We start from the raw sequence: 16,017 nt of genomic DNA, 5'->3' as shown, positions 1-16,017 counted from the left end.
GAGGTCAGAAGTTAAAAGGAGTGGGCGTGGCTAGGGCAGGGACCAAAAGAATAACAGTTCTGGAACTTATTAAGTAGACTAGACTGGCCTTGAACTCATGAAGACTCACCTGCCTCTGCCTCCCAAGTGCTGGGTTTAAAGGTGTGTGCCACCACAGACCAGCTTTTTGTACTTTCTTAATAAACAGAAAAGAAAACATATGCCTGCCATTCTTCTGTTCTTCCAAGAGTTTGAGCTCCTCAAGGTATCTTCAAAGCTGACAGGCACTCGGCACTCAGCTACTGGAGGAATGAACAGGTTATAAGTATAGGGTTACGGCTCAGACCAGGGTGGCACACACCTTTAATCGCAGCATTTTAGAAGCAGAGGCAGGCAGATGACTTTAAGTTCAGTCCAGCCTTATCTTTATAGTAAATTCTAGGCAGTCAGGTCTATGTAGTGAGTTCCTCTCCCTACCCATACTCCACCCCTATTTTTTTTTAACGATCTCACTCTTTAAGAACAAAGTGTGTAGTGTAATTTCCAGCCCTAGCATATTCATGGTCACTGCCCTTTCCTCCCCCCCACCACCACTTTTTTTTTCTAAATTAGGGATTGAGTCCAGGACCTTACACATGCTAGTTAAAGTGTTCTACCACTGAGCTATATTCCCTGCTCTCTTTTTTCTTTTAGTTTTTGTTTTGGTGGTGCTTGTTTAAAACAAGGTATTCTAGAACTTGTGAAGACAGGGCCTTAGCCAGCAAGATGCTCAGCAGATAAAGGTGTTTGCCTCCAAGCTTGACAACCTGAGTTCAGTCTCCAGGACCCACATGGTGGAAGGAGAGAACCAACTGCCACAATCTGTCCTCTGACCTTTACACACGTACTGTGGTGTACATGTGCAGATAGTCCTATTGCTGTGAAGAGACACCATCACCATGGCAACTCTTATAAAGGAAAACATTTTGTTGGAGCTGGCTTACAGTTCTGAGGTTTAGTCCATTTTCATTATGGCATAGTGGAATGTATGCAGACAGTGGTGCTGGAGAAAGAACTGAGAATTCTGCATCTAGATCAGCTAGCAGCAGGAAGAAAGACTGTGAGCCACTGGGCCTGGCTTGAGCTTCTGAAACTTCAAAGCATAACTCCAGTGACATACTTCTTCCAAGAAGGCCACACCTCCTAAGAGTGCCACTCCCTATGAACCTATCTATAGAGGCCATTTTCATTCAAACCAACAAACACACACATTAAAAATAGTGTATTTTGGAAAGCTAGAGTGGTACTCACTTATATTTGGGAAGAGGAGACAGGCAGGACCCTGGGGCTTACTAGCCAGCTAATTTAGCCTACTTAGTGAATTCCAGGCAAGGGGGAAACACCATCTCAAAAAAAAAAAAGTTGTTTTTGTTTTTAAATCGTGGACATCGTGCCGGGCGATGGTGGCGCACGCCTTTAATCCCAGCACTCGGGAGGCAGAGGCAGGTGGATCTCTGTGAGTTCGAGACCAGCCTGGTCTACAGAGCTAGTGCCAGGACAGGCTCCAAAGCCACAGAGAAACCCTGTCTCGAAAAAAAAACAAAAAACAAAAAACAAAATTGTGGACATCGCTAGTGAAACGACACCCAGGGTTGTTCTCTGACCTCCACATGCACATACACATACAAATGAATTTTAGGTTTTACCTTGTTTGCTTTATAATGCTGGGGATTGAACCGAGGATCTCATGCGTGTCAGGCAAGTCTTCTGCTGTCTGATCTACATTCCCACAGAGTGTATTTTGATCAATCCACTCTGTATAGTTCTTCATTATACATGAAAGCCCTACAGTTCATAGATAATTGGCATATTTGCTTTTATCCATTAAAGGGCAGCTGTATCCCCTACAAATTTCTAGAATGCCAGTTTCCCATTAAAAGACAACTATGTTGTTGAAGAATTTCCCCTCCGTGTCATACGTGTGACTGTTTCTTTTTCCTTGGAAGGACCTACCTGGATGTGGACATTACCCTGTCCTCAGAAGCCTTCCATAACTACATGAATGCTGCCATGGTGCATGTCAACAGAGCCCTCAAACTCGTCATCCGTCTCTTTCTGGTCGAAGACCTGGTTGACTCCTTGAAGGTTAGTTGCTGGCTGTGATTCAGAGGTAAAACAGGAAATAGAGGGTCTTACCAGACAAGAGAAAGCCTGTAAAAAGGGAGGTAGGTGTCACAGAAAAAGCTGTCACCTCCCTCTAAAGAGCAGCGTTAAAGCAGTAGTCACCAGCTCAGCACCCAAGACAGTGACAGTTTCCTGACTCTAAAGTGCAAGTAGGGGCACCTGTGCCATACAGACTGCATGACGCAGACCTAGTTAGCCGGGGCTCTGAGTTACCGCCATTCTTGCTTAACCCTGACATTGACTTTCACAGCTGGCTGTCTTCATGTGGCTGATGACCTATGTCGGTGCTGTTTTTAATGGAATCACCCTTCTGATTCTTGGTAAGGTGACAAGGAAAGTCTACCCATGTCTTTATTTCTTGACATAGTCTATAAAAACTAAGTTAAGTGTCAGGCCAAATTGTGCAGTTTATAATCACAACTGTTCAAGAAGCTGACAGGAGGTGGTGTTGCACGCCTTTAATCCCAACTCTTGGGGGGGGGGGGAACCCGGACACAGACAGAGACACTGACTGGTGGATCTCTGTGAGTTCAAGGCCAGCCTGGTATACAGAGGGAGTTCCAGGACAACCAGGGCTGCGTAGATAAACCTTGTCTTGGGGAAAATAAATAAATAGATATATAGATAAAAAATGGAAGAGGCTGAGGCAGGAGCAAACCTAAAAGGGCAGCTTAATAAGACCCTGTCTCAAAATAAAAATTATAAAAAGGACTGGGGAAGCCGGGCGATGGTGGCGCACGCCTTTAATCCCAGCACTCGGGAGGCAGAGGCAGGCGAATCACCAGCCTGGTCTACAGAGCTAGTTCCAGGACAGGCTCCAAAGCCACAGAGAAACCCTGTCTCGAAAAACCAAATAAATAAATAAATAAATAAAATAAAAAGGACTGGGGAAGCTGGGATTATGGTATACATCTATAATCCCAGCACTTGGTAGATGGAAACAGGAGGATTGGAATTCAGTGTCATATTAAGCTTCATGAATTCTAGGCCCACTTAGGACATATGAGACCCTCAATTAAAAAAAAAAAAGATGTAATCCAGGGGTAGAGTGCTTGCCTAAAGAGCATGCACACAGCATAACCACTTATTCCACATGGCCAGCCTATGTATACATACATACATAGAATGTATGTTAGGTATTGGAGTAACCTGGCATTTTGTTTATTAAATGGTCTGACAAAGAAATTTTAAAGTAAGCTGGGCAATGGTGCCGCACACTTTTAATACCAGCACTGGGGAGGCAGAGGCAGAAGGATCTCTTGAGTTTGAGGCCAGCCTGGTCTACAGAATGAGTTCCAGAACAGCCAAGGATACAGAGAATCTCAGTCTCAGTCTCAAAAAGAAAGGAAGGAAGGAAGGAAGGAAGGAAGGAAGGAAGGAAGGAAGGAAGGAAGGAAGAAAGGAAGGAAGAAAGGAAGGAAGAAAGGAAGGAAGAAAGAAAGAAAGAAGAAAAAATTTTAAAGCAGCCGTAAGTAAAGGGTTACTTAGTTGCTTAGATTTGGTTTAAATGTGGGGACCTTGCTTTTCGGAACCACTCTTGTAGTTCAGAAGTTGAGTCTATCATACAAAGAAAGCAACCTGTTGGGGCTTTTGCACTACCATGATCTGCTCTCAGGAGATCATGAGGCTGTTCTCAATTGGGAACAGTCTTGTTTTTCTCTTTTTGGTTGTTTGTTTGTACTTCATGAAGAAATGTCTGTGCTGTTGGAGTCGCTCACAACTGCACTTGTTTTGATTCTGTCTTACAGCTGAGCTGCTTGTTTTCAGCGTTCCAGTTGTCTATGAGAAGTATAAGGTAGGCATTTGTCAGTTCATGTAAGGAAAGTAATAGATTGAGAATCATGTCTTCAGCAAGACTGGAGGCCTAAGATATATGTCTGTGTCACAGAGGTGACAGATCCTTTCCAAAAAAGGAAAGTGAAGAGACACTGTATAGTAAAAGTTGAGCTTCTCAAAACCAAACCCCACTTTCAAGGAAATGTTAGTGTGTCCAGATATTTGCATTGTGGGCTGTGTGGATTAGCTGTCCATCAGAAGACCTTTTGGGAGAGAAGGGAGAAGATGCATAAAGACCTACCTGGGTTCAAATCTCAAGCACCCACATAAAATTGCCTGCTGTTATAATGTATATCTGTAATCCTAGTCTTGGAGAGGATCCCTGGGGCTTGTTGGCCAGCCATTCTAACCAAATCAGTGAGCTCTGGGTTCAGTAAGAGACTGACTGTCTGAAAAAAATTAAGTAGAGGACTGGGGTTGTAGCTTAGCTGGTAAAGTGCCTCATACGCACAAAGCCATGGGTTTTGAGCCCTAGCACCACATAAATTGTATGGCACACACCTGTAGCCCTAGCATGTAGAAGGTGGAGTCAGGAAGATCAGGAGTTCAGGGTCCTTCTTGGCTACATAATAACTTGTAGGCCAGCTTGGACTACGTGAGACCCAACCTTTAATTAATTAGTTAATTAATAACAAAGTAGAGAGCAACTGAAGAGAAACAATTATTTCCTCCACACACATGCGCACACACACACATAAACAAAAGATTTTTAGCTTTTTAATATTAAATGAGTTCATCTTGCCAGGAGCCATAATATATAACAACTACAGAATATAGATAAATATATAGTTTCTAATACTCAGAAAGTGTACTTCAGTGTTGCTAAAGGAAACACCACATATGTCCTACTTCTGCAAATGATGAGTGATTATTTTGAAGTGTTGCATAAATTGAAATCTGAAAACGGAAATTTATAAACTTCTTTGAAAAACTAGACATCAGGGGGCTGGAGAGATGGCTCAGAGGTTAAGAGCAGTGCCTGCTCTTCCAAAGGTCCTGAGTTCAATTCCTAGCAACCACATAGTGGCTCACAACCATCTGTAATGAGGTCTGGTGCCCTCTTCTGGCCAGCAGAACACAGACAGAACATTGTATACATAATAAATAAATAAATATTTAAAAAAAAAAAGAAAAACTAGACATCATTTTCATTTTTCTGAATAATGGCTAGTGGGGGTTTTAATGATTTCACTAAAAAGAAGAAGAATGCTTTTTAGGACAAGGGAGAATATTACCAAAATATATTGTATGAAAAATTGTAATAATAAAAATAAAAAGGCAGCCAGGCTGTGGTGGCACACACCTTTAATCCAAGCACTGAGTAGGCAGAGGCAGATGGATCTCTAAGTTTGATGTCAGCCTGCAGAGCCGAGTTCAAGGAGAGCAAAACCCTATCCCGAAAAACCAAAAAAAGAGAGAGAGAGCGCCTCCAAGAAAACTCTTAGCCCTGCTGAATGCTGAGTCTTCCTTTCTTTTTCTCTTAAAGACACAGATTGATCACTATGTTGGGATTGCCCGGGATCAGACCAAGTCAATTGTTGAAAAGTAAGTACACTTAGGAACCACGTTCACCATTTCCCAGGTATACTGTACCTCCCTTACAGTTTCTAGTCTCTTACATAAAATATTACTGTCAAAGTTAAATAATTTTCACCCTGAATAAAACCTTATATAATTTCATTTATTTGAGCCTCTTGCTAAGAAGCATCCTTGGGTTTTGTTGTTGTAGTAGTTTGGTTTGTTGGGTGGTTTATTTGCGTTAAAGACAGGATCTTGCTATATACTAGGCTAGACTTGAACTTAATATCCCTATCCACTAACTCTCAAGAAAGAAGTAATCAATATTTTTTTTGTTATTTAACCCTATTTTATTCTCATATACCAAGTTAAGGAAACTCTTTCCTGTCTTTTCTAGTAAATGAATAATGTAAAGCTTAGATCCTGGCATTGTGGTAAACACCTGTAATCCCAGTACTTGGGAGACAGAAGCAGGTGGAGGATCCCTATGAATTCGAGGGGCACTATGGTGGTATTTCTCAAGCTTGTTCCAAGCAGAGAACAGCTGATATCCCAGAGGAAATACAAATCTAGAACAAATGTATATTTAAAACAAATATTTTCGGTTTTCTTCTTCTTTCCTCAATAGGATCCAAGCAAAGCTTCCCGGAATCGCCAAAAAAAAGGCAGAATAAGCACATAGAAGCCAGAAGTACAACAGTTACTAAAACGCCATTTAATAGCTATAACATCATCACTTGTACCATGAAGAACTTGCTCAGTATCAGCTTGAATCCAAGTTGTTTGTTCTTTTTAATTTGGTGTTCTTTCCCTCCACTCCCTTTACCCTCAGTACCAAGCACAAGACGTGTTAGACTGAAATAAGAACTGATCTCTTAGAACCCAAAAGAATAAAGAGTGAATCAAATTAATAGAATTAATCAGACCATAGCAGTAGCGGAGCTTTTACCTGTACTATGAAAGGGGAAGAAGAGAAAAATGTCTCTAGGGTCCTCTATCCAGTTTCAAGGACTTGAATGCAGTTCCCATTTATAATTTTGCCCTTCTTTTTAAGTTAGGAAATAATGATTAACTTATGAATAAATAGTCTAGGGCAGGAGTGGGTTTTCTTCCATTGGGTTTGTGCGGCCCTCCAGCCCCACCTTCCTGCCTTAGACCTAAGCAGCTACTCCTGCTCTTCTTCTTCCTTAAATGAAAGAACTGTCAGCTCTGAGTAACTTAGAGGTGATAGAGGTAATTCCCTTTCCCCAGAATTCCGGCTGAGAAATAGAGGGAACAGAGTGGGGTGGAGCAGTCAGCAGGAGGGCAGCAGTCACCTTCCTGCTGCTGCTCTTCCTAGGGAAGGAAAGACTCTGCCATCTGGGAGGGCAGTGTCCAAGTCATTGATCTGGGATACCAATGTGAGTGTTGGTTTGAGAAATCATTCCAGAATGTGCTTCTCCCTTTTTCCCCTGCCCACCTTACCTCAAGTTTAATAAATATGGTTGTACTTTTCTTATGAAATAAATGTCTGTAACTGCTGTACACTGCTATAAATTTAAGAAAAATAATCTGCATGTGGGCTCCCAGCCATCAAGTTATTATAGTCCTATCTTCGTCTGTGGGGAATGAGATACAAGACCACGAAAAGCCTTCCTTCTGTGTCTTCCCTACTGCTTTCTCCTCCACTGCTGCTTCCACTTGTACTTTGCTAGTTTAGCCTGAGGACTAGTCATGTGTCTGTAGTCCAGAGGCCTCGGTTGGTTAGAGGGGGAGGTACATTCCCAGATTCGTGATGTAGCTTTGAGTAGCTTGTGAGTGAATGTTGTTCTGAGGTGATCTCCAATTTCAGACACATTTTTGACACAGTTCCTACCATGGCCCATGGTGCTCATTTGGAGAATATTTTCGAGAAGTTTTATGTTGTAGGCGGCCAGGCAGGACCAGGAGATGTTGCTAGACAACAGAATAACTTATGATTGACTGGAGATCTTGATTTTTGACTTTGCATCTCCCCTTCATGGGAATCCAATCATCTTGTAAACAGGCATCCAACAAGTTCCTTCAGCTTCAGTTCTCAGCCCTGTGTGTTGTGAGAAAGAGCTGGGACTTCAAGGGCTGTGGTCTTCGGTAGTCACCAAGTTGTGTGACTGTAACAATAGGAATGGAGCCTCTTCAGAAATGACTTAGAGACTTTGATAGGTAGAATGCCTTACTCCATTTTCTTAGTTTCTTTGCCCTTGTTCATTTTGAATTTTTGGTTTCCATTGTAGAGAAACACTCCATCACCATCCTCTGCCCTCCCAGGAAGTGAATGCACTGATGGTCTTTGGGGTCTCCCAAAAAGGGACCCCATTCTGCACTGGAAGCCTCCACACCTGGCTCTTTTCTTTATTGCTGCTGTGTTAAAATAATTGGAAGATTTTTGTGCCACACAGGAATTTTTTTTTTTTAAGAAAAATCTATAGATGAAAAAGTTACTAATGAAATTGTGTACGTGTCTGTGCGTGCAACATAAAAATACAGTAGCCTCAAGGAGCTCTTCTGGTCCCTGTAAAACTGCAAATTGATGTATTAATTATAAATAAAGAACACAGTGACTGTCTCATCAGTCTGCAACTTTATTCTCACATGGTTTGGGTGAAGTGAGAGCAAAAGGCTTTCACTTAATCTCACCTTCATTCCAGGAACTCTCTAAAAGAACTGCCAAGATTGCAAGGATTCCCACGGCACTAAGCAAAGCTACACCACATTTGGTTTCTAAAATGGAGTAGAGACCCTATAAAAGGTGACCTTAGAAGTGACCTGAGTGAAAGGGCCTGGTTCAGCCTCACCACCCTGGGAATGGGAAGGGTCTCCACTTACCACAGGAAGCAGCCTACAGGCCACACACAGCCAAAAGCTGAAACTGAGCTGGTCATGGCACATCTGGTCTGACATCAGAACTCATCTGACTTGCTCTGCCCCAAAACTGAGTTGGCTGTGACTCATTCTAGACTTTTAAGACTTTATTCGGCATACCTCTCGGGAAAACTTAGGCTGAAATACTTCTTCAATGACTGATGCGAACAACTTCACAAATACACATACAAATGCTTGAATAGTGTCACTAAGTAACATGGCGTATAAATATGTATCCAGAGTAACATTTACATATGGACCATCATAGCAAGCATACCATTAACAAAACAATGAAGGAATTTCACCTGTTCAATCAGAATCCCGAGAGAAGGAGACCCACCAACCCCTTGACCTGAGGCCCTAGGTCCACTCATGGTAGAATCACTGCAGAGGCACTTGCCAGACAACCACCTAGGCTGCAGCTGTATGGGAAACGTGGGTCAGAATGCACTGTGGGTAATCAGGTGGACCCAGGATCTGTCTCTGGCAAGTGCCTAAAATGATGCTAGTCTGAGACTGCCTCTCAAGGGGAAAACCATTTCTTAACTTCTGCCCCGGCTAACCTGCACTTCAGCAGTGAGCTCTGGCAATGACAATCAGCAGCTCCAATTTTGCCTACTGTTTCTAAAAGATAGCATAGAGGTCGGAGAGCGTACTCTCAGTTTAAAAACATGGATTTAGAAAAGGGGGGCGGGAGTCAGTGCCCAGCCTGGCACAATCCATAATCTCTGTTCTCAGGATTTTAATACTGTCTCCAAAACCCTGGCTGGTCAAAACTGGAATTTAACTGAACCAGCAGCCGTTCCAGTTCCAGAATGCGTGATGGCTTCAAAACAAGCACTGATACTGAGCCTTATTCTCCTAGAGAGGTAGGCCACACCTGGAGTCCTGTCCCCAACCCCCACTCACACACCCTCACAGGCCTGCAGTGCAGAAAGCTGCCTTCATCCTCATTCCCAGAAGTGCAATGCTTTGCTGCCCTCAGGAGTCAAGTGCTGTGGGCCTACAGTGCCCAATGGGTAAAGAAATCTTGTAACTTGCCAGATTGGAAGCAATGAAATATAGGGCAAAGCTCACTGAACTGGAAGTTGAGATTTTAGTCCCTAGTTCTTGACCTCTACCTAGCTGGCTAAGTAATAATTTCTGGGTTTTGAAATTTTGCTCCTCTCTCTAAAAGGGATCAATTTGTGATCTCCAGGATACCTTCCCACTGACAATCTTGAATTATATAAAAATGCTATAAAACCCATGGTATAAAATCAAACTCTCCACCAGTAAGTCTAGGGAACTGGGCCTGAGGCACTTGAACCTTGAGCTCTGGCTCTGGCAGGTGAGAGAAGGGATTTCTTGTTATTTTCTCACCACAGGGGCTGCACTGGCCCCAGAACCCAGGGCCCCTCCCAAGTCATCTCCTGACCACCGCACCCTGACTTTAAAAGGAGGGTAAAGTGCCTGCAGTGGCCTCCCTCTGTGAAGAGCAGACACTGTACCTAGAAACAAAGCCAGGTGATCATGGGATATTTAGTATCCTCCAATCTCCTCGCCACAAGCCCATCTCTATCCTCCTTCCACCACCTCACAGCTTATCTCTGATACACGCATAATAAATAAGACATTTGCACATAAGGGTGATTGGGCCAGTTCCCCCCCCTTTCATATAAAAAGCATTAAATACAGTTTCAAAATAAAATACAAAGAGCAAAAAAGGGCCTGATCTCGGGAACACCTGTTCTCCACGGGAGAATGAATCTACACATCCCTCTCGGACCTGCCTGGGAGATTAGGGGCCCTTCTGGCACCATGAGTAAGAGCAACGGAGGCCAAGGCCGGGCCCCAATCCCTGGGAGCTGAGAACTGGTGTTGCACCCACCTAAGACAAATCACGTTCAGAGATGGCAGTAACAGAGACTAACCGCCCCAGTGTTCTGAGCTCTCAGGATGCTGGCGCCCGCCGCTTTCACTGGGTGGGTAACAGAAGCTCTCTGAGCAGGGCAGACTAAAGAAAAGTGCTAATCCCTTTATGACCCAGGTCCCAAAGGCATGGCAGCGGCCCAGGATGGGATGCGCTGTCCCCTGGGTCAGCCCGGGAAGCTGGCGCAGCTGACTGGGCCCCATCGTTCCGCCCACCCACATCCTGCCCCTTGCTTTGCCCCAGTCCGCCGCCTGGGCCTCTGAGAGGCCAAGAATACCAATTCGGATCCCACACAGCGCCTGGGAGCCGAGAGCCGCACCTGCGGTCGTGCAAGGCCGCATAGAACGACCCCCACACACACACCCCGGCCAGGGCGAGCGGCCAGCGCGTCCTTCCTGACTTCCCTGCGCCCTAATACTGACTGCGGGTACCCCTACCCCGGCCTGGCAGCGCTGCGCCCTTGGGCGCGGTCGGGAGCGTTCGCTGTGAACGCTGGAGAGGCGCTTTGGCTTTTCGAGAAGCACGGGCCCCCGCGCTAAGAGCGCCGGGATCCCCGGGCTAGTGCGCACCGGCAGGGCCTCCCCAACCCCAACCCAGCCCGGCCAGCGGGGGAACCCAGCGCCAGACTGCAGGGTCTCTCTGCCCAAGGGCCAGGCCAGCGCAGAGCGAGTGCTATGCGCGACAAACTGCGCCCGGCTTGAGGTCCGCACCGCCGTCCCGCGTCGCTGGGGCCGGTGGCCCGAAGCCCTCGTGGCCGTAGCAGCGTAGTGCCGCCTCCTCGTAAGCCTCCAGAATGGTCTGGCGCTCCTCTGGGGTGAAGTCCATGGAGAAGGGATGCACCTGCAGGATGTGTCGCTTGATTGTGCTCACCTTGAGCGTGGCCAGCGCGCCCCCGCACACCATGCACACCAGGCCGCGCCGGCTGCCGTCATAGTCCATCAGGTATTCGCCCCGCCAGCGCGGCTGGTAGTTGCGCCGCTGCTCCCGGCTGCGAGGCGGCGGGGGCGGGGGAGGTGGCGGCGGGGGCAGTGGTAGCGGCGGGAAGGCTAGCCCCCCGGGCTCCTGACCGTCATCTTCATCCTCCTCTTCCTCGGCGGGCCGCTCCGATGGAGCCCCGGGGGACAGCGGCGCGTCGCCTGGAGAGGAACAAAGAGCTGCCTTAGAGCGGTGGGCAGGAATCAGGCCCCATCCTCCCGTCTCTCCTTGCAGCCTTCCACTCTCACCACCCTTCCCTCCGAGCCCTCTGTCCCTGCCCGCTCTCCCTTGCCAGCTGCTCTGGCCCTCCACAGGCTCACCCCACCACTCCTCCTCTGGCTCCGCCTCCTCTGCCCCTCCCCCCTCCTCAGAGGCTGAGGCTGTGCTGGGGGCGACAGGGTCGCTGGGGGACTCCGGGCTGGGCAGCCCCAGGGCCAGCAGGTGTGCAGCCTTCTCGCTCCATTCCTGGGCGATGAGGGCCTTGACTGGCCCGCTGAGGCTGGTGGAGCCCGGGTGGCGCTGGCGGATGTGTCGCTTGATGGTGCTCATCTTGAGCGAGGCCAGCGCGCCCCCGCACACCATGCACACTAGGCCGCGCCGGCAACCGTCCAGCTCCATGAGGTACTCCAGCCGCCAGCGCTCCTGGTAGTGGCGGCGATGGTCTCGGCCCCTCCGAGGCCGGACCGATGCGCCTGCCCTCTGGCCCTCTCCCTCGCCCTCCTCGGCCTCCTCCTCCTGCTCTGCCGGCCCGGGCCTCTCAGGCACCCAGCCAGCCTCTTCCTTTACGTCTGGGGGGCTGAGATCCTGAGAGGAGGGGGCTCCAGCAGCGGGGGCGGAGTCCCGGCTCTTTCTGGTCAGGTCCTGGGGGACGAGGTCATCGTCTGTTGGGGAAGGGGTGAAGGAGAAGGCCTCAGCCTACTGCTGGCTGGGTTGCCCTTACCCACACAAGAGGGTTCCATCCTTGCTCCTCACCCCAGCCCCAAGCTAGCCGGCCCCAGCCAGAGAGAGAGAGAGGGGTGGGGAGTTGCAAGTCTGTATGTGGCGGGAAAGTAAGCCTGCAGCCCTCAACCAAACGTCCCTGCCTCCCAATTTTGTGTTCAGCTCCCATGCTGCCGCCCTACTATCAAAGGGACCTCAGCCCTGGGACAGCCTCGCACCTGGTGAGGACTGGCTGAGCTCGGACAGAGCCTCAGGCTGGTCACCCCAGGCCTGCAGCAGGGCACTGCGCTGGGGGCCACTGAGCCCTAGAGAGCTGGGGTGCACCTCCAGCACGTGAGCACGGATGTCGTCCAAGTGCAGGCTCGGCAGTGCCCGGCCACAGGCCATGCACACCAGCCGATTCCCCCGTGGGTCGTAGTCCATGAGACACTCGGCCCGGAACCAGTTCTGCAGGGACTCCTTCAGCCTCCGCTCCAGGCGCCGGGCCCCCACTCCCCTGCTGCCCCCAGCCCTTCGGGAGGCTGCCAGGCGCCGGCGCCGAGGTGCCACTGGGCCCCCTCGAGTCCCTCGCCGCTGGCGCCGGCAGCCCCCACCAGCTGGGGCTTTGCCTGAAAGGGTTGGAGGGAAGCAACTGAGACTCTGGCCCCCCGGGGAGACCCCCCCCACAGCCAGGTGCTCCACACACAGCCTCTTTCTCAGGTCCCTTTCCTTGTCTTTTCCTCTCCTCTCTCATCTTCTCTCTTGTTTTTTAGGCTCAAACTCTCTATGCAGCCACCATCATCCTGCCCCCCTCTACTAAAATTTCAGGCATGTGCCACCACACCCATTCCCTTCATCAACACCTTCTCCCTAATCCTCCACCCAGCCTCCCTTCCCTGGGCTTCACTGTTCTGACACTACACCCCCATTTCCCTCACCAACTCACAGCCCTTTCCTCAACATACCCCTCCCACCCCACTACTCTCCTTGCTCATTCTACTGAACTGTCAAGGGTGCTGGAATCTACCCCCACACCACTATCCCTCCCTACACTCAACAGTAAGGGCGGTAAACAGAATCTACCCAAAGGAGCAGAGAGAGGCTTGCTCTAAATAAATAAATAAACAAACAAACAAGTGAATAAATGAATAAATGCATACAGCAGAAAATGAACGAATGAATGAACAGAAAAGCTGCCTGCCAGCCCCCACCCCCCCAGCCCTATTACAATTCCCTGCCTCTCCATATTCTGTATTACCTGGGCCCTTGGGTGGGCAAGCTTGAAGGTTGGCCCCCTCCTCCTCCTCTTCATCTTCTTCCTCCTCCTCAGCCCCCTGGGCCCCTAGGCTCTCAGCCTCACCACAGGCCCCCAGCCCCAGGTGGGCATCCCAGCTGTTGCTGATGACTTCCTTCTCCCGGGTACTCCAATGTAGGGAGTAGGGGTGCTTCTGGCGGATGTGCCTCTTGATGGTGCTGAGCTTGAGGGTGGCCAGGGAGCTGCCACACACCATACACACCATGCCGTGCCGGGAGGGTATGAAGTCCATCAGGTACTCCAGTCTCCAGTGGTCGTGGTAGTAGCGCCGATGGTCCCTGCCAGGGATGCGGCTCTTTCCAGGCCTCGAGGCCCGAGCCTCACAATGATCTGAGTATTTCCTGCCTGAAGATGCTGGTCCCCTGGCCCTGGAGGAGGGTAGGGGGGTACTCCCCCAGGACCCCAAGGCACCCCCTTCCAGCTGAAGAGCTTGTCCTGAAGAAGGGAAAAGGGAGACACATTCTCAATCTCCAATTTCCAGGGAAAGGACCCAAGGCTTTGATTTGGAAGTATGAGAAAGGGAGGTGGGGGAGGGGAGTTTAGGGCAAGCAAGGGGTGGCAAGAGCAATGAAAGGGGAGCGGTGATGAGGGGGTCAAAACACCCTTACAAAGAGGATCGAGAACAAAAGGATGTGTGTGATGCAAGCTCCTCGCTGAAGGCCAGGAAGGGTGCCACTCTACATAGGTATGGGAGGATTAAAGCTAGGAGATCAGCAGGCTGGGCAGTTACAGCCGAAATGGAGAGAGCAGTGGGAGGGTGAACAAAGGTATCTGTCTGCACCCAGATCTGTGCTCAGACCCACACACCTGAGGCCCCACCAGGAGGGCCCCACCCAAAGGTCCCTTTGCCCAATAATACCTCAAATATGCCCTCCTGTAAATACCAGTTTAGGGATAGGTGGGAAATGTCAGCTCTCCTACTGGAGGGACGGACACCTAAGACAAAGCTGTCAACACTTCCAGGAAAGGAGTTTCTCAGATGCAGGCTTCCCCAGAATTGAGGGGGCCCAATGGCCCTGAAAAGGCAAAGTAGGAGGGCCACCAGAGGGACTACTGAACATAGTAGTCAGTACAAACAGGGGAGCACTCACCACCCAGCAAACCCATTAAGTCTTTCTATGCATTTATCTCATCTGGGCTGGCAGGGACTTGGCTACTGCCCAGCCATCAGGAAGGTGGGCACTTCTGGGTCCCACCAACCTGCTAGTGTTCCTACACTTGGTTGAAAAGACATCCAGAGCCCTCCCTACCTTACCCTCCCTGCAGAGCTGGCTGATCATTTTTTATTTAGAAAATGTTCTCCTGGCCACAAAGACTAGACAAGCAAGTTCTGGTCACTCTCTCAGTACAGAATTCCAGACTCAAACAAAAGACAGGATCAGAGAGAGCTCCTGTCTGTGTGGCGTTTGGTTTTTTTTTTTTTTTATGATCATTATTACTATTGTTTTTTAAGTAGAGCTATAGAAAATACACTAGGTTCAATATCTGGTTTCACCGGTGACTTGCTCAGTGACCTTTGGTAGGTCATGTCCGCTCTCTGGGCCTAAGCGCCTTTGTCTGCAAGCGCACTGGTTGGATAACTAGCATCCTTCCAGTGCGAGAGCCTTGCTAAGTCGAAGGCAGACTGGCCCTTTAAGAGCAGAAAGAAAAAAAAAATAGAAAAGAAAAAGGAGGAGCTGAGATTCTTTTAAAAACAAAAGGGGATGGGGGGCTTTTGGGGAGGAGAGCTCAGAGAGTAAGGAACAGTCAGGACCGAACCTTGGCTGATAAAGGCAATAAAACCCTGCAGCAGGGAGGAAAAGAAAAAAAACAGTTGGCTTTAAGAGTCAACGAGGACCGGCCGGTCCTGATACAGCTGACAAACCGGAGCCAAAATAAATTCTGAAACGCCACAGCGCACGGGCAGGAGAGGGCATCCACATTCGTGAGCGAGCCCACTCCTTACTTAAGACTTTCTCGACGTGGGGGAAGGCAGAAGGGACCCCCAGGACCTAGGCTGTGCTCTCCCGCCCGCCCCCCCCCCCTTAGCGCAACCGTGAAGGGAAGAGTTCCCGTCTCCAGCAAGGCCACACAGGAGAGAGACTGCGTACCCGACAACCCGACATCAGCGGAATCCCGAGTTACTCTGGGGAAAGCCCCAGAGAGGGACGGGGGGCTGGGCGGCCTTTGAAAAGAAAGACCACTTGGGAGTCTGAGAAGGCGCGGGGGCCGCAAGTTCCAGCCCCTCGTCCCCCGTGTCGCTGGTGCCCCCCAAAAGCGGGTGCCGCGGGGCCCTTTAAGGAGCAGGGATCCGCCCCAGCCCGGCGGGCAGACCCTGGCACGGGCGGGGGGCGCCCCGCGGGCCTTGCAGCTGCGCTCTGTGCCCGCCAGGTGGCGCCCCCGACCGCCCGGCGCTCGTCCCCCGCTTTGTTCGGCGGCCGAGAGGGGCCCGGAGCCGCAGCCCTCCCCTCCCCCACGCCGGGGCCCCCGCCCCGGACCGTCGGGCCCAGCTCTTACCGCCGTCGTCCTCCTCGGGCTCCGC

At 49.6% G+C, this 16,017-nt stretch overlaps 2 protein-coding genes across 4 annotated transcripts in view; one reads left to right on the top strand and one right to left on the bottom strand.

Moving 5' to 3' along the window:
- Rtn3 (reticulon 3) overlaps window positions 1-8,083 on the top strand; it is a 62,098-nt gene extending 54,015 nt beyond the window's left edge. For all 3 annotated transcript variants that reach the window (XM_005351877.3, XM_026781575.1, XM_026781574.1), the window contains 5 exons: window positions 1,965-2,103; window positions 2,393-2,462; window positions 3,891-3,937; window positions 5,465-5,523; window positions 6,125-8,083. In XM_005351877.3, the coding sequence (XP_005351934.2) occupies window positions 1,965-2,103; window positions 2,393-2,462; window positions 3,891-3,937; window positions 5,465-5,523; window positions 6,125-6,170 (361 nt within the window). In that variant the 3' untranslated portion in view covers window positions 6,171-8,083. The remainder of the gene's footprint in view (window positions 1-1,964; window positions 2,104-2,392; window positions 2,463-3,890; window positions 3,938-5,464; window positions 5,524-6,124) is intronic.
- A 385-nt stretch (window positions 8,084-8,468) lies between these two features.
- C8H11orf95 (chromosome 8 C11orf95 homolog) lies at window positions 8,469-13,952 on the bottom strand. Its single transcript, XM_026781576.1, has 4 exons — window positions 13,440-13,952; window positions 12,421-12,810; window positions 11,584-12,144; window positions 8,469-11,424 (listed from the first exon to the last, which is right to left on the bottom strand). The coding sequence occupies exons 1-4, from the start codon at window positions 13,726-13,728 to the stop codon at window positions 10,961-10,963; spliced, it is 1,704 nt and encodes a 567-aa protein (XP_026637377.1). The 5' UTR covers window positions 13,729-13,952; the 3' UTR covers window positions 8,469-10,960.
- Between the last annotated feature and the right edge of the window lie 2,065 nt (window positions 13,953-16,017).

Source organism: Microtus ochrogaster, chromosome 8 (assembly GCF_000317375.1).
Source record: "Microtus ochrogaster isolate Prairie Vole_2 chromosome 8, MicOch1.0, whole genome shotgun sequence".
In the NCBI taxonomy this organism is placed as follows: domain Eukaryota; kingdom Metazoa; phylum Chordata; class Mammalia; order Rodentia; family Cricetidae; genus Microtus; species Microtus ochrogaster.
This window is presented reverse-complemented; position numbering and strand designations above follow the sequence as displayed.

Bases quoted from the DNA above. Each gene is read 5' to 3' on its own strand.
- C8H11orf95 (XM_026781576.1), bottom strand. From the start codon at position 13,728: ATGGACTTCATACCCTCCCGGCACGGCATGGTGTGTATGGTGTGTGGC. The intron at 12,811-13,439 runs GTAATACAGAAT...CAACCCTTTCAG, and splicing joins TTGCCCACCCAAGGGCCCAG to GCAAAGCCCCAGCTGGTGGG. The intron at 11,425-11,583 runs GTGAGCCTGTGG...GTTCCTCTCCAG, and splicing joins GCCAGAGGAGGAGTGGTGGG to GCGACGCGCCGCTGTCCCCC.